This window comes from Acipenser ruthenus, chromosome 21, assembly GCF_902713425.1.
Source record: "Acipenser ruthenus chromosome 21, fAciRut3.2 maternal haplotype, whole genome shotgun sequence".
Taxonomy (NCBI): domain Eukaryota; kingdom Metazoa; phylum Chordata; class Actinopteri; order Acipenseriformes; family Acipenseridae; genus Acipenser; species Acipenser ruthenus.
Window position 1 is genome coordinate 30,316,653 of NC_081209.1, and position 27,148 is coordinate 30,343,800.

Here is a 27,148-nt window from a genome sequence, read left to right on the forward strand (position 1 = left end):
TTGAACTGGTTATCAAAGTGAACAAGAGGCCACTCTGTGAGATTGGACAAGCAGTTGCATTAGGCTTGGCTCCTAATTGAAGAGGTTTCAGCTACAATGAATTCCCTGATAAATACTATCTAGATATACTTGCATTAATGAAAGACCTTCATTTCTGTGTGTTTTCTGATATTGAATTTCTGCCCTGTTTGATAGCATATTGTGTTTGTTTTGTATATTTCTCCAGGGTTAATTATTTACCAGACTCCCTAACTAATGTCCTTTTTCAACAATGGGGTCTGCTTCTGAAAAGACTCCTAATCGCTGAATTTTCTAATTGAATTTTAGAAATGACCAGTGGGGGAGGGGCTGTATTTCTTCTTTATCCTTTAACTGTGGCAAAAGTGAATTAGCTGGGTAAACGTGGGAGAGATGTACACATGTGAGGGGTATGCATTGATCTTTCCTTTAAAGAGAACATTTATTTTTGTATTTGTTTTCATTTCAAACACCTTTTTAGATTACTTGACCCAGCAAGAAGATTGTCTCAATCAATAAGAGAAAGGGGGACACCTGTATTTAGTGATGCTGGCCCTGACTGCATTGAGCAAGCTGCAGAGAAATCATTATAGGTGTGAACAAAGCCAAACCCTGAACCGTGGATGTGGAGGAATTTCAACTGATTCCTAAACACCAAGAATTTGAAGTAATTATATAGAGATTGTGCTCAAAAAAACTGGACTAATATAATGTCAATCACTCAAGAATTTAAGAGACTCTGCGTCAGTGTCCTTCAGCGCACTCTTATCTTCCTCAGTTCATGGTATGGAGGTTTCAGGATGCAGAAGCACTTGATCCAATTGATCTAAACACTGTGTATATAGTTTTAAAGAGGCTTTGTATAGCAAGGTTATACCTCTTTAGTGTATTTCTATGTTAAATTGTGTAAAAATATGTAAAGTAAAACAAAAAAGTTCCAATTTTAGAATTTAAATGACGCGCTTACTGTAGATCTGCCTCTGTTCAGATCAATAGACTCCCGCTGTGTGACTTGCAAGGAGTACACCTGAGGGTTTCTACTCGTACCTGGGGTTTTGAATCACGTAAAGCACATTCCAGCTGGTGTGAAGCTTACAGAGGATTCATCAGGCTGTTGCATTCCGAATGGGTGGTAAGGAGGAGGGGGCGGATCACCACTTGATGTAACAGCATTCCTGATGAGGGCTTTTCATTCCAGTGTCATACGCACTCCCTGCGACTGTGAAAGGCGTGGAAGTAATCATTTATGTCAGTTTGTTTTGTTTACTCTAGATACAAATACTGTACTGTAAGGAGCTTGGTGTTGATTCACCAGCCTGACCACTTTCTTTCTTTCTTTCTTTCTTTCTTTCTTTCTTTCGCATTGCACCCGTAATTAAAAACCTGCTCTGTGCTCTGAGACCCTGGTGTAACCTCTAGGGATGTCTGGTGTATTGTTTCCTAATTTATACCCTGGGAGTGTTTTCTCATTAGCATGTGATCATAATCATGTTCAATTGCAGATATTAGCTAATAAACAATATGCATTAGTGCCTTGGTTTGTATAATTGATACATTATTGTGCAAGATGGGAGAATTGCATGATACAAGGAGTGGAAATAAATGCCAGCTGATGTTTGCTATGCTGTGTTTGCAGTTCCCTTGAAGATTTCTTGAAGAAGAGGCATGGCTCTGCTTGCCCTTGAACTCTCCAGAGGAAGATCTCACCATATCAGTATTCCCTGTTTAGCTATAAAACTGTGAGAGCAAATAAAGCACTGCTGGGTTCTGTTGTGCTTTGAAGGGAGTTGCAGAGCATAGCAGCATACTGACACAATAAAAAAATAGACTGGAGGTGTGGGTTTCAATTTAAAATCTGTATGATACAGCCGTGCCCGAGTGCATCCATAACGTATGCATTTCCAAGGCTAGCTGATTCTTCTTTTCCACCAGGCCTATGAAAAGTTTGTTGGTATGGATGCTACACTACATGGAGATCCTAACCTTCTACTACTACTATTTTAAAGTCACTAATGATGTCTTCTGATTGAGACCTAAGTGATTGTCTCCATGCAGACAGGTATATAAACAATATAAATGACAAATATTGAAGTGTTCCAATAAATGTGCACACTACTGTACGTAAACCCAGTCCGGAAGATAAAACAAGGAAATTATTGTATCCAGCTGTACTTGCTGTAGCCTGTATTACTCTCAATTCCCTTCTGCTGAGGAGCCACCTACACAATGGCATGTGTTCAATCTAGATGAGGTTACACTGAAAATCATCACAACAGATTACTTTTGTGTTTCCCTTGTGCACACAGTGTAAACCGATCAGCTGTTCATCAAAATGAAAGACACACATCCTTCAGCTCAGCTTCACTCAATTCAAGACAGGTTGTCAGTTGTTGTTACTGGGTTAGGCTGATTTCACCTGAATAGAATGTGAGTGCATTTTTGGAATTCTTCTTATTTATTTATTTATCAGACACCTTTATCCAAGGCGACTTGTAGAGACTAGGGTGTGTGAACTATGCATCAGCTGCAGAGTCACTTACAATTGCGTCTCACTCAAAAGACGGAGCACAAAGAGGTTAAGTGACTTGCTCAGGGTCACACAATGAGTCAGGGCTGAGGTGGGATTTGAACTGGGGACCTCATGATTACAAGCCCTTTTCTTTAACCACTGGACCACATAGCCTCCTATAGTTGAATAGTTGAATAGTACCATAGAACAATTCACTCAGTGTGAGAACCCTTAATCACCTGGCTATTTGTGATTAAAAAAACTAAACAAAATGATTACAGTCTTTTCCAAATTTATATTTTATCTAGAAAGCATCCAGACACGTATCCCTCACACAGAATAATTATGAAGTTCTCGGACCCTGAGAGGTCATGAATTACAGCTGCACACCCTGAGATTTACAGACAGTGGAAAATGACATGTATCTTAAACACTGTCTCAATAGCCGCAGGGAAAGAGTACAGCAAAAAAAATTCAACAGTGGGCACACAGCAGCACCAGTGATGAAAGCATACAGTTAGCCTCTTGTTGGAATGAATAGGAACTCTCATTAACTGGCAAACAAAAGTATAAATAACCCTGATAAGAGCGAGACCTCATTCTTCCCATCATTCCTTATTCCTTGAAAAGTGACGAGTAGAGTGATAGTGTGATTCTATGTAATGCAATGGCAGAAGAGCAGTACGAAGAAGGATCACTCCTGGTTGTGAGATGGTCATTAGCACAGTAATCTTGCAGTTGAGCATGCTTCTCCCGTTCTTATGTCACATATTTACCAAGCAATACCATGTGGTTTTTACAAGGCTCTATCATCATGCTTGTCTATGGTTAACCATGCTTTAAATGTGTTTCAGTATGTTTTATGAGACCTTGCTATGCTTCTACCCTTGTATACTGCATTACATTTTTATAAGGGGTGCTACAATTTGTCGTCTGGTTTAGGTAATATCAGGGGTTGCCTGCCCAGGCTGTGACCCACATGTTAATGGGTTCAAGTTCCCTTTGAAGACTTTCAGCAGCACTAGTAACACAGGGCATCATGGAGGAGATTATTATAAGCAGAGCTGCAAAGAGCAGACCTCCTTAAAAAAATAAACTACACGCGTCAGAGGGTTCAAGATGTGAAGAGCTGTCAGTGTGTGCCGCTGGTCTGTGACCCCACACACTGTATCACATATCAGGAGATGCTCTCGCTGTTTTCTATATGATTCCAAAGGACACTGTCTTACTGGCAAAACCTACTGCAAGAAAGTTCAAGCAAAAAGACACTTGAACAAACCAAAAAAAAGTGAGACGTTTGCATGGGCAATTAAGCATGCAACACCTGCCAATTGAAGGCCAATACTGCTAGGATATGTGGCTGGAAGATAAATGTTATCGTAACTTTTATGAGCTGCCCTCCCCCGCAGTCTGTTTCTCATTTGGGTTAAATACACATTAAATAATCAAGACAGTGAAGCCTTCTAATCTTTTTTATAATGTAACAAAAAAAAAACATGGCTAGTAAACATATGGTGTGTGTGCGTGCGTGCGAGTGCGTGCGTGCGTGTCTGTCTGTCTGTCTGTCTGTTTGGGTGTCTTTCCCAGGAATTGCTCATTGGCTCATTAGCTTGTTGCAGTTAATTCCAAAATGTCATAATCTACTTCCTGTTTACGCAGTATTGTACAGCTCCGATAAGCACAGCATCATTCTGAGGAATTTTTGTTTCAGTTTGTGATTGCATAACGTGACTAATAATAATAATAATAATAATAATAATAATAATAATAATAATAATAATAATAATAATAATACATTCTTTTTACATTCAGTGTGTATGTAAACATGTATGTAAGGGTAAGTATATACATATGTACATATAGTACACATACATTCTGTACAGTCAGTCTTGCTTCATCGGTGGCATTGCTCTGCGCCCGTTAACGCTGACAGAATGCACCAGAATGCACAGCGCCACCGCAAAACTCGCGGTGGGAGAGGGCACAGCAAGCCGAGAAGCACACACACTCACACACGCACAGACAACTAAGCGAGGGAAATATAATGCGGAACCTGCTCAACAGCAGCCTCACTACTACCCTCCCTGTTATATCTGCTAGTACTGTAACTACGACTAGTCTGCTGCTCTTACGGGCTTTGCGTGTATGGTTTTCGCTCTGAAAAAATTATCCAAGGTCGCTTTATTACTGTAACCGCAGTGAGCCTATTTGTGAGTCGGTCCGTTTGGTCGTCTTGTTTTTTTTTTTCTTGTCTCGGTGGCAATGAGCAGAACCTGGCGGAGGACCGAGCTTTGGAGGCTGACGTGATTATACTAATATCTACAGTGCAGTACAGTGACACCGAGGGAGCGCGATAGCGATAGAAGAGCAGCGGCACCGGAGAAACGGAGAAAGGAGGGATAAGCCAGGAGAAGCGCCGTCACTGTGATAGTGGAATTCGCTTTTTTTCACCTCCCTGCTGCAGTACCGATAGAGAGAGAGATAGAGATAGGTAGGGTAGACGGGAGATAAAAAGGATGAAGGTTAAAAAGCAGAGGGATTCGGATCAGAGCACAGGAGACGTCCAGCGAGATGATAACCAGCAGAAGAAATCTTCGTGTTTTTCCAATATTAAGATATTCCTGGTGTCAGAATGTGCTTTGATGCTGGCGCAGGGCACTGTTGGTGCTTACCTGGTGAGTACCTTTTCAGATTCGGATTCATTGCTATCTGTTTCAGGCATACATGTAAATAACATAGTAGTAATAATAATAATAATAATAATAATAATAATAATAATAATAATAATAATAATAATAATAATAATAAACTTGACGTGCGTTTTGTATACAGGTTTATCACCATTGTAATACGTAGGTTATGCAAAATCTATTTAAATGCATTTGGTGCTCTTGGTTCTCGATGTGCTGCTGCATTATCTGTGATGGTAATCAGTGAATGCACATTGTCATTCATTATTTCCGATGGGAAAGTGCACATTGCCGTGTGTTCTCACTATATACACCGCTATTCTTATCAGGAAGCTGCTGCAAATGTTGCAGTCAGTTATCCAAATCCCTGTTAATGGGCAGTCGCAGTCACGTTTTTTTTTTTTTTTTTTTTTTTTAAATATATCCGGCAAGGTGCCCCAAACATTGCTGGTTCATGTTCGTTCTACAGTGCGTAGGATGCCACCGTTGAAGCTTTCACCGAAGCCTCCAGCCGGGAAAGCGATATCCCAGTAATAAAATAAACACACCCATACTGCTGTAGAACAGTGAGAAATGTTGAAAGTCCCTTAACAATAATTACAATTTATTTTTTTGGAGACATTTCCAATTTAGGAAATGCTACAGGTTTCGATAACAGTGATAATATTGTGATACAAACGGGCCGGTTACAGTCCACCAGTCCATACTGATAGCTTTGCAGTTTGCAGCGATGGCAGGGGGTGCATGTTAATAACCTACTTATTAAGAGGGGAGAATTTCAATACGCATTGAAACACATATTGCAGCACATTCAGGTACTGTTACATCTCACTGGGGGTACATACACTGTATGATATGAGGGTTGTAAAGAATCAACTGGTCAGGTGTAAGGATGCCAGCAATCCTGCAACACCTACAAGAGCTGCTGCTGCATGCAGGTATATAGGATAGACCATGTGTAGGTATGGTTGTTTTAAAAGCTTGCAGCAGGTGACACTGATTCCAAACACACTGCATTAAAGCACATGTTACAAGCCCATATTTTCCATAAGCATATTAATTTAACCTGCCCTCCACTCATGTGACTGAAACCACATTGTATTGATTGTAAGCTCTGTTTTGCAATAAAAAAAACTGTATTTGTATTTAGAAGAAAGTAATTTCCTTGAAATATTAACACATATTTAGGTGCTGCCAAAGTATCCTGGTTGTACTGCATCAGAAAGTAGGTTATTGGGTTGTAGGCTGTGTCTGCGTGAAGCATACTAAATGTTACACACGCATGCATGATTAGGCAGAGTTGCCACATCGAAATATCTTGCAGACTCTGTGCAAGTACAGCGGCTCCAGGAAATAAAGCAGGGTAAGAAAAATAAAAGCAGATGATTTTCCACAAAGCACTCCAAAGTATTTGAGTTATTTGTTGGAATATGAGATCATGCTCTGACAGATGTTGCTATCATGTCTGGAGTGAAGTCTGGATCATAATTATTGACTTTGTCCTCATTTCTAGAGGCAGTCCTAATCGGTGTGTTCTGCAGAGCGTCTTGTGTGTTAGTATCAGTATTAATGATGGCTGATTAAATGGAACTCAAGTAAACATAATCATATTAAACAATGTATGGGTTAATCTTTAGAAACTCTCAAACAAAAACATCACATGACATCACAGGAGACTTCCTATTGGGCCACGCTTTTAAAGCTTTAACTCCAGTCTTTAATTAACTCCTGCTTTATGATAATTATGATGACGATGTAGCTGCAGAGTATGGTGATTCTGTGGAAGACTGCCGGCTCCATTGACCAGATGTTCTGTTGTTAACACAGATCTAGATATTGGCCAGCAGTGGCCTGTTGTGCTGAATGGTCCTGTGGTATTTGCTGGAGTCCCGCTCGTGTTTAGGAAAGGTGGTATGACAACTCCATAAGATTCCCTGTAGTGATCAGTTAATGACCCCCATTCTGATCCCTTAGCTCAAGCTGAACCACGTTGGGGAACTGCGAGACACTTAAGACTGGAGTTATCTGAAGTTACAAGATCTAGCCCAAAACAGAAATATATTTAGTGGCTTGGGCATTTTTCCACCACACACAGGAGGATATCACATGTACAGTACAGGGACCAGACAAAAACATGCTCTAGAATTGCTTGCGATAATTAGCAAACACTCCACTGTTCTGTAATGTATTGAAGCTCTTGATTCAGTCACAGTGAGGAACACAGCCAGTCTGTCAGACGCTGTGGCCACACCCTTTAATTCTTCAGTAAAAAAAGTTCAAACAAGTGGCTTTGCTCTTTGCACACTGATCATTCGTTAGACTTGTGATGCTGCAGACGTTACTTCTAGTACTAAAATAAATTCCATTAAAACATGTGAGCCCGACAACTGCATAGAAAGAGGACTGTTACTGAGAATGTGTTTTTAAACCAGCTTCAGATGTTGAATGCAGCTCATAAGAATATTCATAAAGACACATGCTTCCTGTTCTCAGTGTGTTATCTGTAGGGCAATATCGCACACCCTAAATGTAAATAACTGATACATGTGTGCAGATGTACATTAGAATCTAACATGCTTTGCAGCTCCCACAGCAGTTTCCACGTCAACTCCTGCTGTGTTTCACTGCTGCATGTTGGGATGAAGTGAATAAAAGGCTGTCCTGCTGTCTAGGCTTGTGGAGCTGGATCTTATGACCAGTCTGTGTTTCAAGGTATGGAAATCATGAAGAGCACAAACATTATCCTGTGTTTAAATAAATAAAAGCAATATATTATAAACGTGTGACACAAAGAACATAATTACAGGCTCAACAAACAAATAATAATGCACACAAGACTATTGACATACACTGACTGTATGCACACATACAAAAAGTCACACTTTTTTTAGATTGGAAAAAAAAAACAGACAGAGGAGATAACAGGTTCCGTTTTAGTTGCGAAAGTGTGCTGTGAAAAAAATGTATAGAAAGCTTTTCAAGACCTCACAGGTCACTTCACTAGGTGATAGTGGGAAGTTAAACTACTGATCTTTATGTCTGAAAATGAACGGTCACATTCAACTTCTTTTTACCTACTGTTTAAGCCACACCCAACCAAGATACATACATCCACTGACATGATGGTTCAGCTAGAACAGATTTGTAAGCTTTGAACTTTTCAATGACAAACTCAACTTTATGTTATCAGGTGCTGGATTTGCCTTTGCTAAAGAAAAGGACGGCCGGTGTTTAGCATTTCCTAGCAACTCCTTTTGAATGCGTTCCATGACATGTAAATATTACTGCGGGTGATTCCTGTTCCTGTACAACGCACAGACAGTCTGTTACTGTGAGTGAGTCATCTAGGCTTAACCTTCCTCCCACGCAGACTAAAACTGCACACGGTATTCCCGTAGGAGAGTTCTTTTTATTCCTCTAAAAGGAAATGCGTTTACTACACTAGAGAGCCATTAGAAAGAGTTACTGTACTAATGAAATGTTTATATTGAGCCCCACCCCATTCACTGCACTGACTCAGCCTCTCATCTCTGCTTCAGCTCCAACATTACATTCATTCTTCTGCGTGTAGTCATTCACCTATCTATGTCATGCTGTGTGTGGAAGAGAATAGAAACAGGGGAATTGGAATCTTGATAAAGAGTTAGTGCAGTAAATCATGGTGAATGCAAAGCCAGGAATAGTAAAGCGCAGTGAAAGCACAAGCATGCATGGTGAACGGCATGCAGACATGGCAGAGGATATTGCAATGGAACACACGCTGTCAAATGATCTCTGGTTTAAGTGACAATTAGTAGAGGCATTTGTTTTGTTTTTCTTACTGTAGGTGATTCTGTAACATGAGCCTGTGGTTTTTGTTTTGTTTTCTGTGACCTTTAACCCCTGCATGGAAGGCTCCTAGTGGTCCACTAGGTACAGCACAGTCAATCCCTTCGTCACAGGCTCATATACTCTCTAAAACAAGCTCCTGATTTTTTCTTTTCGTATTAATTTCTAACAGATGCAATAAAACGTATTTGCTGTACATTGGAAAGCCTTGTTCCTGAGACTCTGCTAATTGTCCTTTATTCTGAGGTACAGTAGAGAGCCCTGGAGCTGGGAGGCATGCAATCAGGCCACACTATCTCCTGTTCAGTTTGCATTGTGGCCTCGCCCTCTGGGGATGTGACAGTCCAGCCTCAGTGTATCTCTTCTTATTCACTGTATCCCGTTAAACCTGCTCCCCCGGGGTTTGTGGGCTCACCTGTGGCTTCTTCTCACTTGTTGACTTTCCTTTATTGTAGTAAATCTTTCATAAGACAGCAGCCATTTGATGTGAGTTTACATTAAAATAGGGGACATTTCACATATATAGATGCAAAGCCCTTACATGTTATTTCCCTAAATTAAGATAACATTTTAATTGTGTCTGTCTTTGTATGGTGCAGCATCTGTTTTAACCTGAAGGACAAGGCACAGCTGAGGTAAGCTCAGTACATAATTCCAGTCTGTCATAATTTCCAATCCAATCCAAACCCATCAAAAATGCAGCATCAATGGAAAAGCAATGAACGCACTGAGAAAATCATAAGTAAGTCACTAAATGATCAGGTTTAGTTATACAATTATACACTCAAGTTAAAACACCAATGTGTGTCATTCCATATAATTAAGATTTAAGTTTAAAATGCTCTGGCACACGCAATTGCACAACAGTGAGAGCTTGTACAGGAAGTATCTGATTAAAAAATAAAATAAAATAAATGTAATGTGGCATTCCAGGGTGGGTATACCGTCTGGCTAGCATCCATTTACAGAAACACTCTGATGTACGTTCGTATAAGGCTCTTTGCAGATTTCCAGCCCCTCACAAGTCTTCACTGTAACTCTGTAAAGTGTCTGTACAATGTAAAGCCTTGCTAGCAAGGGGAACAACTACTTTAGGCAAACTGAGATACATGCTTAAGGTTTCTTATCGACGACATTAAAAAATAATCTATTTCCATTTCATTTCTAATTTTTTTTTTTTATGCAATCATTCTGAGTGTTATTTTCCGTAACATCGATATTGTGTAATCATAATTTTTCTCTATTTTCACTGTCTTTCTCAATTCCTGAGCTTACTTAATTACCTGGCATTGAACTGGCATCGTCATTCCATTCACATCATGTGAGAATGTGACCTTTCAACCCTGCTGCCTACTCTACATATATTGAGAGAGAGAGTAGGAAGAGCCAGCCCAGTTAAAAGATCACAAGACAAAAACATAAAACTTGCTAGACTGTGAAGCCCATCTGCACAGACTTTGTAAAGTTTGTATACTTTACTTTTCAAGATCCGGGATTATGTTAAAATCAATTCTTTTAGCTGGTTTCTAGCGCATGGACATTTTATCTGACGTAGCTGGAAATTCTACATCATTGTTGGCTGTGTCCAACGCTCCATTAGGTATATAATAATTAAATGTATGCTAGAAAACACTTAATCTGTGTCGCTGTTCCATATACCGGTATGTGTCGCATGAGCAAAATAAAAAGCAGTTATTTGGTATTCCTAAAATAGAAAGACATACGTGCAAAAAAAAATTCTGTGGTTCTTTTAGTTTCCTGTGGGTGACAGATCCATCAAAAGCACACGTACACAGATGCACTGTTGCCTTTTTTGTCACGTTAGCATCTAGCCACAGATATGTCATTGCCGCATTGCCTCACCTTCCAGATGATTTATAGCTAATGTTTTTTTTTGTAGTTTTTGGGGAGGCTTACCTGTTAGAATCAGTGGAAAAGAAACTTCCTCTCACAGGTGATAGTCCAGACCTTGAAAACACACAGATAGGATGTGTGTAATACTGTGCTGCTGTTATACAAGTGTGTGGGCATGGCATTTAAACTTGAATGAGTTTAGTTTCACACTTCCTTTCACCTCGATCTTTAATAAAGACTGCGTATGTATCTTACGCATGTTCCCAAACTGAATCATTTCTCCATACGTTTCTTCTCAATTTCTGAAAAGAAAAACGCTTTTACAAACACTGGAATTTCACTTCTTTCAAGGGGCAAATCCAATGAAAGCACTGCAGCTCATCTGTGGCTTAGCCCCTGAAGTTCAGGCAGGACATGTCCTGCTTAACCCCTTGTAAAAGCATGGCGTATCATCAGTACAGAACTACTGTAAGAGAAATGACCCCCAAAGATAAGAATCTTACACCTACACATTTTGTCATCAGAGTCGAATGAAGCCTGACCTACTTTTCCATGAGGTGGGTTAAGGAGGAAAACACTTTTCACTTCTACCTAAATTTGGACACGATGCAGGGAAACAGGGACAGGTGACAACCCTAGTGTTTATATAGCTGATTCTATGAAGTACTGTATGTGCAAACATTACCATATGAAATAACCTTTTACTACTCTGCTTCACTTCATCGCACAGGTACTGTTTATTTACAAACACTCAATGCAAGAGGGAGAACGAGGTCCTGTTTGGCAGAGTTACAAAATGAGTTACATGATACCATAATGCACAACGCACTCACAGTAGACCTGCGGTAATTACTATTGATGGAATTAACCGAACAGAGTTACATTATATCATCCACACACTCACTGAGCTAAACAGAGAACTGAGAACTCCCAGCCATTCCTTTACAGCCAATTGAAATGTTGTGATCTTCAGCTGTAAGTAATTAGCTTGCATGAGGGCTTCATCAAACAGTGCAGCATTGGAAAATAAGGCCCACCATGGCATAGCAGACATTTCAGGTCAGGTTTTACCGTACTACAGCAGGGTCTGTAGAACAGTAACTAAGCCCAGGCTTTGAGATTTTCAGATATTCAGGTCATTTTTCAGACAAGCTGAAGCAGGGCAGGGCTATGGGGGTAATGTAGAGCCCAAGACACAGTGGGTGGGATACAGTATTGTATTGATCTGCACACTGGCATATATATATATATATATATATATATATATATATATATATATATATATATATATATATATGACCCTTTGTTATTTATTTAGATAGTTCAATCTGTTTATATCATTAAATTGACCCTAGTGTTATGTTGTACTGAAACTGGAACACTGGCTAATTCAGGATGTAGCCAGTTGGTGTATTGTTATAATATGTTCAAAATATAACCTATTTATAATAAAAGCAAGCATTAGCAGTGCTTTCCACTATCCCTTTCATGTATAGTACAGACTGTTCCATTCATATCCCTGGCTGCTGCATAGAGCAATGCAACCACTAATCTGGTAATGACACAGATGGCATCTTTTAAACTCATTTGTGTAAATGAAGTTGTGATCTGAAGCGTGTTGTGGTGGGGAGGAGGACTAATAGGGCACTGCCCTGCTTGGCATTGCTTAACATGTGCTTTGGTCACTCAGAACAGTGTGGTTTCATGGCTAATGTATGCAACAGGTCCACGTTCTTCCTGGAAACCTACTAAAATAAGGCCTCTGTGCCGAGGAATCAGTATTATATTGATATTTGCCTTTAATTGGAAAAAAAACCCCTCAGTTTGATTGGTTGACTTGATTTTATTGTTAGATGGGGAAGAAAAGATGGGTGCCACATTTCTAACCTAACAACCATTAGGATATTTAAAGTAAAGAAACACTGTATGTAAATGGTGTTCTTTGCTAGGCTGTCACACTCTCTTGAAATTGGCACAACACATATTCTGCCGACACACCTTGCTGTCATTTAGGCTGCAGCTTGTGTGTCTGACTTTTGAAACAGCACCAAGAATGACGCGGGAGCTGTTCAAGATAGCTGAAGCGACTATGCAGAGATCTTTTAAAAAAACAGTAACAGCTGAACTAGAATGTCTCCATTGCTACAGTATATAGGCTATGGCCTCATTGTGGCTGGCGTCCTGGGAATGGTGTGATGTGACAGTATGACATGGCTGGGATGCATAGACGGGCACAGGTTGGGAGTGCTGGAGCAGGTCGGGGTAGAGCATTTCCAACCCCTTCTCCACATGCAGCTGGTGGGCAGTCACTTCCATCAGCACCCTGAGGCGCTTCTCAAACAAGCGGACAGTCAAGAGCACCTTGGTAGCCCTTTGTCCATACTGCAGGGATTGCATTGCATGCTCTGTGACAGGCTTGATTAGCTGCAGCATTGTCATCCTCCATTGCCATGAAATTACAATGAGTAATGAATCACAATTAAGGCGAGATTTTATTTTTTGGTATAGGCATTGGTCTTTATCAGTAGCACTGTGTATCTTTGTCAAATTGTCGTTTAAGGCTGTTTCAGGAGCTGGAATACTTTGACAAAAATAGACATTTATTTAAAAACAGGGAAAGGGAGATGAAGTACATGAAATCCTGACAAATTTACTTTGCCAACCCACGTTGTCATCAACTTTTAATTGACCAAATCTTTTGTACGACAAAAAAAAACCAAAAACATCCTTCAGGAAATGCTCTGGTGTGACTTTGATTTCTCATTGAAAAAAGGGAAGAAACAGCTTTCTGTTTTTAATGGGCAGCAGTGTGGAGTAGTGGTTAGGGCTCTGGACTCTTGACCGGAGGGTTGTGGGTTCAATCCCCAGTGGGGGACACTGCTGTTGTACCCTTGAGCAAGGTACTTTACCTAGATTGCTTCAGTAAAAACCCAACTGTATAAATGGGTAATTGTATGTAAAAATAATGTGATATCTTGTAACAATTGTAAGTCGCCCTGGATAAGGGCGTCTGCTAAGAAATAAATAATAATAATAATAATGACTGTACTGCGAGTCAAAACTGTACACTAACCTCTCCATCCCTCACTTCTCATGGACTGGAGCAGAATAGTGCTGGACCGGCTCTTTTTAAAATGTGTACTTTTTACAACCCGCGCTGCCGAATAAATGCATAGATGGATAATTAAACTTTATAGTGTTCTAATCTGGACATTACAGCCGCTGGCAAGGTCTGTGTGGAAACTTCTTGCCCTTCTCTAGCTCTTCTTTTTAATAAACTAAATGCTTCATAAATTCTATGAATAATAATACACTGCTGTTCTTATGGGAGTCTGTTCTGTGAGAGCTGCAGTACCTAAAATAGAGGCTTTAAATATAGTATAATACAGAACTCGCTGGTTGAGATTCAGCACTGCACTGAGTTCCCAGACTGTATTTTTAGCGTGAGACGAATCCTTTTGATCTTTATCATTGTAGAATATCGCATGAAGGAAAAATAATGTCAAGAAAGCATTTGTTAGGTGGTTTTCTTTAAAAGCCCTACACATTTAACCTGCAATGTCACTTTCCTTAATAAAAACATCTTTACAGTAAGACCTTGAAACATGTAACACCAAAATGGACTAGTGTACTTTCTAAAGCTTCTTAGAGAGACATAGAGAGCTTGCATTTGATGAAATCCTTGAATTATCAAGTGCAAACACTATCCCTGACTCGGATGTGAAATCCAGTAAATGATCTCATTGCTACAAGTGTGTTTCAGTCTGATGTTCTTAGGCACCTGGTTGGTAGATGCTTCCATACCCAAGACTATACGAATTTCTGCTATTTCACTGGGAACAATCTTTCAGGAATGACGCTATATGTGGCCAGTTCTGGAGAACTGGCTTCACTGAGCAACTCTTCTAAAGGAAATAGGGGCTGGTAACGACTGGGGGATGGTCTCGATGGTCTTTTTAGTGCAGAAGAATGCCTGTGGGTTATTACGATTGAATTATGTTTATTGAGTCAAGCAGGTTTGGTTCCATTTTATTCTGATTGATATTTGACAAGTCTGTCCTGTAGGCATGTTGAGTGATTGCACCTAAAATCATCCATACCACTTTTTACTTTGTTGAAAATGTATTCTTAGTGGAAGAATGTAGTGATGAAGTAAACATTGTCCCTTGGGGGTGACACACACTGGGCAGTCATTCCCAGGGATCATTTTAGGGATGCAGGGCCACACCTCGTGAGCTCCACAGTGAACTTATGAAATGTAGAGCCCCTTATAAAAGTCTGCTTCTACTACATGCATCACTTAAACTAAAGCACTACCAACAAATGACTGCATTTTAACACGCTATTACCGTGATATATCTTTTACTGCGAGAGTGGCTACGCAGTGTGAATACAAGCTACTACGCTGTATTATCTTGATTCTGTCTTGCCTTTTGGATACATAGAAGCCTTAAGTCCCCAGAGCTGCCTGTCTCTTATCTTTGTCAAACACCAAATTCAGCACCATTCATTTACCAAGAGGGAAACAGCTTTTAATAAAGCTTGGGAATGGCTTTTCAGGCCCCAGCTTATCAGATGATCTGTATTAAAAATCCTGGCAAGGAAGCAAGATTTAGCTCACCATGCAATAAAAGACTTCTGAAAGTGCTTTGAAAGTCAGTACAATCAAAGGGAAGTTCATTCAGAGCTACAGATAAAGTACACAGACGACTACCCAGAAACAGTGCCTTTCTAGGTATGTTGGTGTTCTTTTTTGGGCTTGTAAGACCTAAACTACCTGTAGTTGAATAGCAAATCGAACACAGAATGAGCAAGCCGTCTTCTAAATTCACTATTACAATTGTCAAACTGTAATTTCATGCTCAGTGAGTTACTGTGAGACACTGCACGACTTGGGGTGTGTCCTTTCTGAAGTATTCAGACACAATGGAGAGGTGGGAGGGAGTGGGGCAATAACATCAAGCATTTTGTTTTATTTTAAAAGTATTTACTTTTCGTATCAAATGGCTTGTGTATAGGAGGTATTGTGGTGTTTAGTTAAGGGTAACAGAGGGTAGCATGCAGTGTATTGTTTTATTTGTGTCAATTTAATGTCAGTCAGCAGTACCTCACACTGTTTGCATGCTGCTGCACAACCAGCTTAACCTGATTTTAGTGTCTGTGAACGGTACCAAATAGACTAGAAAACGTGAAGGCCTTCGCAGTCAATGTACCCCAAACCTGCCCTGGAGGAACCACTGTTTTAGAGGGAGCCAGGCATTTTAAAAGAGCCCCCAGCCAATTGAACTAACCTTGTGTGAATTCCAACCAGGGATATTAAAGACTTTCAATAGCACATTGCTGTCCCACCAAACCGCACTGCATGAACAGAATCCTAGTCCATCTTCTGTAGAGACTCAAATCCCCAACGTACCTTTATAGTCCCAACCTGACTGACAGTGTCCTTTTTAAAAGTACCATTTTTTTAATGCAGCTCCTTTCTCATTTAACGGAGAGGTGTGATTGATTGTACTGGTTTAAATGTATCAACAAAGTCACTTTGAGGTGTTTTGCAGTTTGCAGTGCAAGCACGTCACCTCTCGTGATGTTGTTAATACCCTTGTGCATGACAAGGAGCTGGTAGAGAGCAGCACTGTCAGCTCACAGTGTGGAGGGGCCGGCCTGCAGCCTGGGTTATTCAATTGGGCTCGCTCCAGGCTCAGAGAGAACAAAACAAAGCCAGCAGTGCAACAAAAAACAAAGTTACTTATACGATTAGACAGGTACCTCAACTAGAGGTCTTTCTCAATGTCTCTGTGCTTTAAGATAAACTAGTCTTTGAGAAAGACTGTGCGGCGTATATTTTCATGTCGTACTCATTTTACAAAACTAACCAAACAACTACTGAAAGCAATAAATTGTTTGCTTTTCAGTTTTGTAACAAATAAGGGAAACGATTCTCTGAATTCAACTGTTTCATTTAGGTTCAAGCAGACTTTTTCTTCTATACTGTACATGTTGTATTAACAGAATGCTCCATGGACTTTCATGCAGTGGTGTTTCTGTTGCACTGATGAGGATGGCTATAGACTGGGGTTCTCGATGGTGGAATAACTAATAATCGATGTGCATTCAGGAGTACCCTCTACTTTTCCTACTTGTCAAAACACACCTGTTTTATTCAAAGCACTGTTCTATAGTGTATCTGCACTGTGTGTGATGCTTAGACACAACAATGCGCTCTACAGTACCTGTGTACCTGATGCTTTTACTCTCTTCCAGGTGAGCGTTTTAACAACCTTGGAGCGGAGGTTCAACTTGCAGAGTGCGGACGTCGGAGTGATAGCCAGCAGCTTTGAGATCGGCAACCTGGCGCTCATTTTGTTTGTGAGTTACTTTGGGGCCAAGGGGCACAGGCCGCGGCTGATCGGGTGCGGGGGCATCGTGATGGCCCTGGGCGCCCTGCTCTCTGCACTGCCGGAGTTCCTCACACACCAGTACGAGTACCAGTCAGGGGAGATCAGACTGGGGGAGGAGGGCCGGGACATCTGTGCCATTAACTCCTCGGACATAGAGGACGGAGGAGCAAACCTAGACTTTTACTGTGGGAGCAGGACTAACACCAACATGATGTACCTGCTCTTGATAGGAGCTCAGGTGCTGCTAGGGATCGGGGCCACACCTGTGCAGCCGCTGGGCGTGTCTTATATTGATGACCACGTGCGAAGGAAAGATTCCTCGCTGTATATAGGTAAGTAAACTCACTGGTCTATGCAAAACCTGTTTCAGAAAATGCATCACTTCAACTTGTTACAACAAATATGGTTCGGTTTCGGTTTCAAAGGTCTGACGTGTCTTAAAAGATCTTTCAAAGACCTAGAGGTCTTAGATCTTAGATTCATTTCATGTCGTTTAAATATTGTCCTCGTTTTAAGCTGCATTGTTTAAGGTATTGATGGGCTTTTATGTGGTACATGTTTCAGCATGCTCAACAGAAATGGTAGCAAAGGTCGATTGACAGAAGTGCTGTGTAACCAGAGAATGACAGCTCCTGTCAAATGTTACACATTGTTACACAATTGTGCATTGACTGAATGGACTGAAGTCAAGCGTGTGGCTGCAATGTTACTGACCCTAGTCGATAAACAAACTGTGCAAGCAACCCGATTCGTGGATAATATAATAGAAGAAGTTTAGACATGCTGGGTGAAGTGCTGATTTCATACAAATAAACATTGCTACACAGGGGCTGCATTCATTGCATGAGCAGATTGCTTCCCAGGACGTTTCCCTCGACCTCATCAAGTTAATTCAATTATTATTCCCTTAGCTGGCGTTTAGGGATATTAAAATATTTTATCTTCCTGTCAATACAGGACTGCATTTTGAGTACATTTACTCACTTAACTCTGCAATGTTTTTGCATGTCAACTTCAATTTCATCATGTTGCATTTTGGCCCTATGAGTTTTGTTGTTTTATGTATACCTGTGGACAATGATTTAGCTTTTTTTAGTTCCAGAGATTAATTATCAGACACTCAACTCAGCACGAATTACCAAGGTTTTAAAATAACCCACTGCAATTGCCATCAAAATGCAATGATTGTGAATCCAAAACTTTTTTACCCATGAAATGAATGAAGTGATATGCAAAACACTTGGACACTGATTCCAGGGCATTGGGTAAAGTTCTGCAGCCCAGACTAGTGCAACAGTGTTACTGTGGGTGTTAACATAGCTTGGTGCAGTACATGCCCAGCTGATCATCGTCCTTTTAGCAGTACTGGTCTTTCCAGAGCAGCTTTCAAAACAGCACATGCTGTATACAATATCATCTGTCTGACCATTCTCAGTGACTTTTTCCACAAAGAGGCACCCACAGTATGCCCAATCCTGGCTCACTGCGAGCGGATCAGGGCTGACAGTCCCTACTATTGTCTGTTCTGTGTTGGATGAAGCTGTGTACACAGCAGCTGGGTAAATAATATGGCACTGCTTTCTTCCTCTCAATGCCACTTTGTTAATCCGGCGAGTCCACGTGCCAGCTGAAGCTGCTTTTATCTTATTGTGGAGTGTTCTGTAAACAGGGTTTGCGTTTATAGGAAGAAATATATTATATAGTAGGACCTTTCTTATAATGTACCGTTCCCTGTTGTGGAGCCTGTAACCTTAAGGGTAAAGGCAAAGGACAAAAAGAATGAAAACCTTTTCAACATGCATTTATAACCTACCGGTCGACAATCATGTCACTGTAACTGGGCTGCACTCCACAATTAATGGTCATCTGTTGATTGCCTACAATAATGATCAGATTTCATGCAGAAATTAAATATACAAGTCCCCCTGCATCAAGAAAAAAAGTCTTCCAGTAAAACCTACTGGCTGGTTCCACAGACCCTGATCAGCACTACTCTTGGGCTGCCTAATGTTACCCTTATGGGCAGCAGTGTGGAGTACTATGGGCAGCAGTATGGAGTGCTGGTTAGGGCTCTGGACTCTTGACCAGAGGGTTGTGGGTTCAATCCCAGGTGGGAGACACTGCTGCTGTACCCTTGAGCAAGGTACTTTACCTAGATTGCTCCAGTAAAAACCCAACTGTATAAATGGGTAATTGTATGTAAAAATAATGTGATATCTTGTAACAATTGTAAGTCGCCCTGGATAAGGGCGTCTGCTAAGAAATAAATAATAAATAATAATAATAATAATACCCTGTGATAAGTGGTCCAAGGTTGATGCTAATCCAGCTCTGAAACCAGCCGCACATGTTTTATATTGAATCTCTACAAAACTTGATGCTGGAAAATGTGCAGATTGATGGCATTTTCTTGCTGCAACCATGTCACAAACAGAATCTTACTCCAAACGAGCGTGAATGCATTGCAGCCGCATTCGTCAGCACCAGTTCTGTGGATCCGGTCCCCTGGGCTGTGTTTCGGTAATAGATATATCTGCACAGCAGCTGGGTAGCTACCTCTTAGTTTAGTTCGCTGTATGGAAAGGGGTTACCATGTAAATAGAAAACGATGCCCACATATAAAAATAAGTCTTAATCATTCATGCAAGAATATACTTTACATGGTGCTGTATGTAAGGTTGAGGATTCATCTCGCACTACTCGAGATTCAATTATCAAAATAGTTTAATTTCTGTTTGGAGTAATAAAGGTCAAACTTTGTAAAAAAAAAAAAAAAAGAGATCTGCTGCATTTTGTCCTTTTACAAACCTCAATGGCAATCCCCACAGGGGCGAGTGCTCCAGTTCTGAAGGCACAAGTAATTGGCTTGGCTGCGAGAGGCATTGCGTGGCTTCAGTGAGTGCGCTGTGTGCTGACACCATCTCATTGCACCGGAAGGGAGAGTGTGACCAGCCCCGCCAGAGGGAGGCTGAGCTTTAAAAGATCCTGATCGCTCCCCATAGTACTGTAATAATGCCCTGGATGGATCTTCAGCGACCTGCAATGAAATATTTTAGGGTGTCATACATCAGGTTATTAGGTTGTTAAGTCCAAATGACTGTCCCCTGTGGCTCTTCTGCATCATTCATTCAACAAAGCGCATGTAGAATCTGGGACCTGGATCGTGCAGTGTAGAGTACCTGTCGCATCTTCCTTTGTTCAGAATCCTGTTAGAATCTAATTCTATTGTTTGTAATGACCATTCTGAGTGCTTGTGAGATCTGCTTTTCCAGATTCTGCTATCTGTTGAATGCTCAGCCACTCTCTTATTCTCCTCATTCACAACCCATACAGTAACTCTGTTGGCTCCACCAGCTCCGTAGTCTCCAGTAGAAGAGAATTCAGCATTGGAGCAGCACAGCTTATCTTTTAATGATGTTTGCATGCAAGGGAAAACCACACGTTGAAATGGCATTTCACCCTATTTATTCTTTAACAAGGAATCCAGAATTCTTTATTAAAGTCATTCCAAAATAAAAAAGAATACTGACATCCACATAAAATGCCTGCATTCACAGAGTCTGTTTTCAAGGTGACAAGAGCTGGCCTCAGTTGGATAATTGGACACTTTACTTCTTCCCAGTGTGATCTCTTTATCTCTTTATTCCTTTTGCAGATAATGAAATGTCTGTGGGTATCCTGGCAGTTAGCTTATCTCACACTGAAAATATATATATATATATATATATAAAGCATTTCTATTGGAGTGCAAAAATCAATTAATTTCAACAGGCCCAATTTTTTTTTTTGTTTTTTTTTAGGGTCGTAGAAGTCTTCAGTTAAAGTTAAAACAGGGCTGGATAATAAGGGCATGACAGATTCGGAGGAGATGCGCTGTTGTGGATTACCTTTCAGATTAAGCAGAGTAATATGATCTATTGTTTAAGTGGCAGTCAGGGAAAGTGAAGTGTAAAATCTAGATTGTGCATGATTTAATAGGTGCGGGTTTGTTATGGTTGACAAATAGGGTTGATAAAAAATGATAAGCTACTGAAAATTCCAGCTAGTTTTCTTCTAACCCCAGGTATACAGCCCAGGTTTGCAGAAGCTTTCTCAATACCTATTACAGTCACACATGCATTTTACATTGTTTCTAAGGAACTAGCACAACCAGATCTTGAACCAGTATCTCTACCTTTTTTTCTCATCCCAGAGGATGCCAAGGGTTGCTCCTCTCCACGTGTGATTGGATGTTAAGGTTTCATTTGGCTAGCAGCGAAGTTTGTCCTTACTGTGCCAGCAGCGATAGCTCAGACGCACACAATCTGGGATGAATTAGTCATTTCAAAAACATGCTGTGTCCTTCAAAGACTATTGATTTATTCATGTATTTTTTGCTTGCCCTAGTTCACTGTTTTAAAGCAATTAAAAACGGTCAGCTAATTAGTCCGCTGGTTTCTAATAGAAAGATTGCTTGATACATCTTAACCGTAATGTTGGGCAGCATCTCATCCGAAGAGTGGGGAAGCCACTTTCAAAAACAACACGACCTTCAAGCGAATGTGGAGTGAGCACTGCATTATAGAGCTCTGCTGCAGCTTCATGCAGCACAGTATGTTTGAAGGTTTGCACAGGATCACATTGTTCTTTTTAATGCAATGATGCGTATTGATGAAAGCTGGGCACTGGAAATCTTCCTATTGTTTACTTTCTCAAACAGCACCATTAGCAGCCTGTACGCTCATTTTTACAAACTCGTGAGCGGGTTGTCCTGGTGGCAGCATACTGTCCACACTCAAATAAGATGTAACGGATTGCATTCAGATAACAAAAAGGAGTACAACAAGGCCTTTCGCTGGAATCACAGTTCCTTAAGTCTACTGTGAGCACATTCACAGCAGTAGATGTCATACTAATTGGCAATTTGTTCCAAGAATATGCTGCTGAACATGTAACAGCATGGCCTTCACATCGAGTTCTGATATTAGGAATATTACTATAGGGGCTTGATTGTTTGCAAAGTGCATACTGTAATTAGCAGCTGTCCTTTGCACAATGATAAAAGGAGCATTGCACCATTGTGAGGCAGTGTATTTACAGAACAGTGTCCCATGGTTACTGAACAGAGAGGTCTGTTAAACTAGCTTATCTGTCAAGCCTGGCCCTAATTCTGGCAATAGCTGTTGTTGGCGTCCCATATGATATGATTGCATTAACATCATTTTTTTAAGAGAAATATGGTTCTTGTCAACAGAGAGGCATCTTGTGGTCCAATCAAAGGACAGCTCCAGCCCTTGAATGACCTTTCACCCTGGCTCATAGCAGGTGGGCGAGTGGCAGTGTTGTAGACACATGCTTATTAAACAGTGGCACGACTGTCAAGCAGAGCAGAATGACAATTCAGCTCAGGATTTGAATTAGTTTTGCTTGCGGGAGGTTTGCTTCTGTAATGGGTTGCACAGCATGCAAATTTCTGAAAGGAAGGACGAGGCATCACAAAGTACATGACTTGATGTGTAGACAAGGTTACAGCAGTGAATGAAAAATAGGCTCTGCTGTCTTGACTCTCAGATGAAATCGAGTGATAGACATAGCCACTGTGGTTTCAGACCTGTTAGCTGGAAGGGAGAAGGAAAGGGACCAAACATATTGTAAGATATAAAATGACATCCTTGACCAAGGTTGCGTGTCAGCTGTAGTACCTGCTGAGTCAGTTTACTTTGTACTGACTATAGTGTTCAATAGGACTGGACAGCCATTGGCTCTGGAGCTGCGAGTTATTAACATAGGATTTAGCTAATTAAATTCATGACTTGTTCAAGCTACACTTCTACAGAATAGCCCATTTCAGTTTAATACTGTGACGACTGCAGAGTTATTTTTTGGGGTTTTTTTGCAGGTTTTGTGTTGGTCAGGTGCGATCGTTTTTCTTTCTCATTCCAGTATATCGCTCCCAAAACAAAAAACAAGAACTATCCAATTAGGTTAATTGATGCGTAAGGAAATGTTGACCACAGTTTCAAGTGAAGCATGTCTTTATATATCAATCAATCTTTATTTTATATAGCGCCTTTCATAGTGGAGCACCATCACAAAGCGCTTTACAAGATGCAGTAACAACAAGAAAATCCATAATACTTTAAATACAGTGGAAAGTGCATAATACATGATAGTAACATAATACATGAAATAGTAGCAGCAACACAGCAGCTAATAGCATATATACTGTATGTATGTAGCTCTGTTCTAAGTACATGGAGGACTGATGCTTTGTTTATTTAAAAGACTGCCGTGTTGAAAAACAATAACAGGCAACAATCATATTAATAGACTTGATTGATATTAACCTTAAATAATCATTTTAGCCCCATGCACACATCCCTGGCATGATATATATATATATATATATATATATATATATATATATATATATATATATATAATATATATATATATATATGTATTGAGCTCAGAGCACCACCGGGGCGTGTGTATGTAAGATACTTCAAATCTGTCCATGCATGTAATGTCATCTTGAAGGATTAGATTATAAATGGTCTTATCATCCCTGAGATAAGCTCTGTGCACACACTGTGTACTGCACACTGATGGGTCTGTTTCAAGATAAAAGGGCATTTGGTAGGGCCCAGGTTGCCCCAAATGATGAGGATTAGCAGCCCTGGTCCACCCTTATCAACTGGACCAATGCACTTAACACAGAAGTGCCCAAGAGAATCCAGACTTCTGCATATGTAAACGTGGCCCCAGTCCACATAATGACACAGCTGGCCCACAGCTACACATGCATATCATCATTACATGTAGTGATTTACCTTAATTTTATACATTGAACACTGATAACACCTGCAATACGTACAGAATCCATTTCCTAGTCTTTTTTAAATGAAAGAGCACTGAAATTAGCACAGCTCGTTTGAAATGGGTTTTCGTAATAAATGATTGGCAATTACATTTCAGAGGTTCTGTGCTCAGCAACATTCCCACAAGCAGGAGCGAACAGATGCAAATGTGCTGCCAAGGTCTGAGTTCAGGGCCAGCTGACATGACAGTGTTTGTGGTTTAAAAAAATAATATTCAAAACCAGGCAGTTAATAAGAGGCTTGCTGGGGGCGTGGCTACAGCACCTCCTTATCATCTCATTCATAGCATAGTCTTTAAATTCAGTGTCTACCTTTTGCGAAATGTCTGGAGTTTCTTTCTTGTCCTCCACCCCACCGCCTCCTTCGCAGCTGCGTCTTCTTTTAGGGGGGTAGATGGGTCCCATCACCCAGCCTGAATGACCCTGTGACTGCTGTTGGAGGCTCAACTCAATAGAGGGCGGCTCCTGCTGGCCATAAGACGAGATCCTGGATCACAGTGTTGTAATAGAACACTGCATCTAATAAATGTCATTATTTTTATCCGATCTGTTGCCTTGTTCATTGAATTACACAATCCCTGTCATTCTAGTCATAGAAAAGAGATTTGCAGATGTTGGAGTGCCTCCAGTTGAATCGATCCCCTTATCCAGAGCAATCCTCTGGTAAGAGCAAGCAACATGTGCAGGAACAGCGAGTGAAAGCATCCTGCTGGGTTTCATTAAAAGCAAGGTCATGCAGCAAGTGGTGTGGAAAAAAAAAATGACCTGTTAGAAAATGAATCATTTCATTATCCTCTTGTAAAATCCTGTTGAATATGCAGTTTAATAATGTCACAAAACAAGCATCTATCATGTGTTAGGCGAATGCCCAGGATTAGCATAAGCAGGAGAGATCAGATCACACTGCTGAAAATGCTTCTTATTCATTAATTCCTTCATTGCTAGAAGCACAAGCATGGTAAAATCAACACACTGAGTCATATTTGCTTATCCCTGTCTGCATGAACTTTGCATTATCCCTAAATGTGTGGAAAGAAAATGCCCAAATTTGGCATTCAAATTCCATCTAATTTCCATTGTGCCCTGAACAGGCTGCATGTTCCAGGGTCATCAAGTTCAAGAAGGAAACATGGAAATGATGTGATAGAAATGCATGTATTATATTTTATTTTGGGTAGATGACAAAAACGTTGCAACCATAGCTGTTTTGAGGAATAGGCTTAATTTCCTATTTCTTTCTTTGCATTTCAAATGCTTGGAATGGATTGGCTGAGTGGTGATTTGCATGTAAGATTTGAGATATTAGACCAGGAGTCCTATGGAATAAGCAGCCCCAGTAATACACAGGGTTGAGCGTGCACGTCTGCCAGCATGGGCTGGATTATTTACTGTAATCTACTGCTGACGGCTTTTTCCCTGTTTGTTTGAAACTCTGGAATATCTTCACGTGGAAGTAGCAGTCTGCAGCATGCTAGGGTTCTGTTGAGTGCCAGTATAAGATGTATTGATCTGTGGCTGCTGGTTCTGTTGAGTACCAGTCCAGGTTGTATTGATCTGTGGCTGCTGGTTCTGTAGAGTGCCAGTCCAAGCCGTATTGATCTGTCGCTGCTGGTTCTGTTGAGTGCCAGTCCAAGCCGTATTGATCTGTTGCTGCTGGTTCTGTTTGTAGCCAGGCTGCAGCCAGTGGAAAGCAGCTGGGCAGGGAGAAAGCTGGCTCATGAAAGATAATCCCACTCTAATCTACTGTCTTCTCATCTCAGTAAAACCTCATTTCTAGCTGCCTTTGACCTCGGGAGAGAGAGAGAGAAGCCCAGTGACAGCAATGGAGAAGTGGTCACCCACCACTAACTTCTTACTGCAGTGTGTCTGCTTTCTCTTTTTCAGTGAAAGGTTTGCACAGTTTTTTATATCACCATAGTACAACATCTAGCAGTTAACTTGCTTTGCCCCAGATCAATGTTGGACAAATCTTACAGTAGATTTAGAAGTGAAGCCTAAATGTGTATATGAGAATGCTCTACAAGGTCTATACGGTTAAAGTTGGGGTTATTATTATTATTATTATTATTATTATTATTATGAAACTGCATTTAAATTAAAGCAAAATTATACTTCAGAAATGAGATTTAAAAATATAAAAAAAACTGCTACAGAGCTGAATTGGTATTTACTGAAATGGTGCTGTATGAAAATGAATACCTTAATTTAAAAGTACGGTATAATTGTATTCAGTGTGTAACACATCATTAAAGTTTTCACTTGCAATCATTCTCTAAAGTCAGGGTACAGTCTTCAGTCTGAATCGGCACTGTTGATATAGCTTAAACATAAATACAATTACCCAGAGTCATAATTCTGTGAGATGTGTTGGAGGCAACATGCCACAGTGAACTGCAGAGCACAATTATTATTTAAAAGAAAAAATATAAAATAAAAGTGATAACCCAATAACTCCCTTCATAGCACTGTAACACAAGCTTCCTCTGACCCAGGGTTTCCCAGCCCTGGTCCTGGGGACCCCCTGCTTCTGCTGGTTTTCATTCCAACTGAGCTCTCAATTAAACCCTTAATTGAACTGATAATGTGCTTCATTAGACCTTTTTACTTGTTTTCAGCTCTTAAACAGTTGCAGATTTCAAGTTAGCTGTAACATTTTATAAGTAACTTGAACTCTGCAACTGTTTAAGATCTGACAATTAAAAGGGTCTAATTAAGTAAATTATCAGTTCAAGTAAGGGTCTAGTTAAGTAATTGAGAGGAATGAAAACCAGCAGACACAGTGGGTCCCCAGGACCAGGATTATGAAACCCTGCAGTCTAACCTGACCGACTCCTGTTGCTTCTTGCAGCAGCAGGAGGTTATAACAGTAGCTCTGTTAAGTATTTTTTGTTGAACACAGCAAAAGCGATGACATTTGTAACACATACAGCCTCCTGAAACACTGCTAGGTATAAAACTATGTTTTGGCTTATTTAATGAGTCACCTTTGTCC

General features: G+C 40.5%; 1 protein-coding gene across 2 annotated transcripts in view; it reads left to right on the plus strand.

Annotated features, from left to right (window-relative positions):
* The first annotated feature begins 4,433 nt into the window (after nt 1-4,433).
* The window catches only part of LOC117427891 (solute carrier organic anion transporter family member 3A1), a 54,121-nt gene continuing 31,406 nt past the window's right edge, over nt 4,434-27,148 (plus strand). For both annotated transcript variants that reach the window (XM_058995540.1, XM_058995541.1), the window contains exons 1-2: nt 4,434-5,202; nt 17,161-17,629. In XM_058995540.1, coding sequence (XP_058851523.1) covers nt 5,044-5,202; nt 17,161-17,629 — 628 coding nt within the window. In that variant the 5' untranslated portion in view covers nt 4,434-5,043. The remainder of the gene's footprint in view (nt 5,203-17,160; nt 17,630-27,148) is intronic.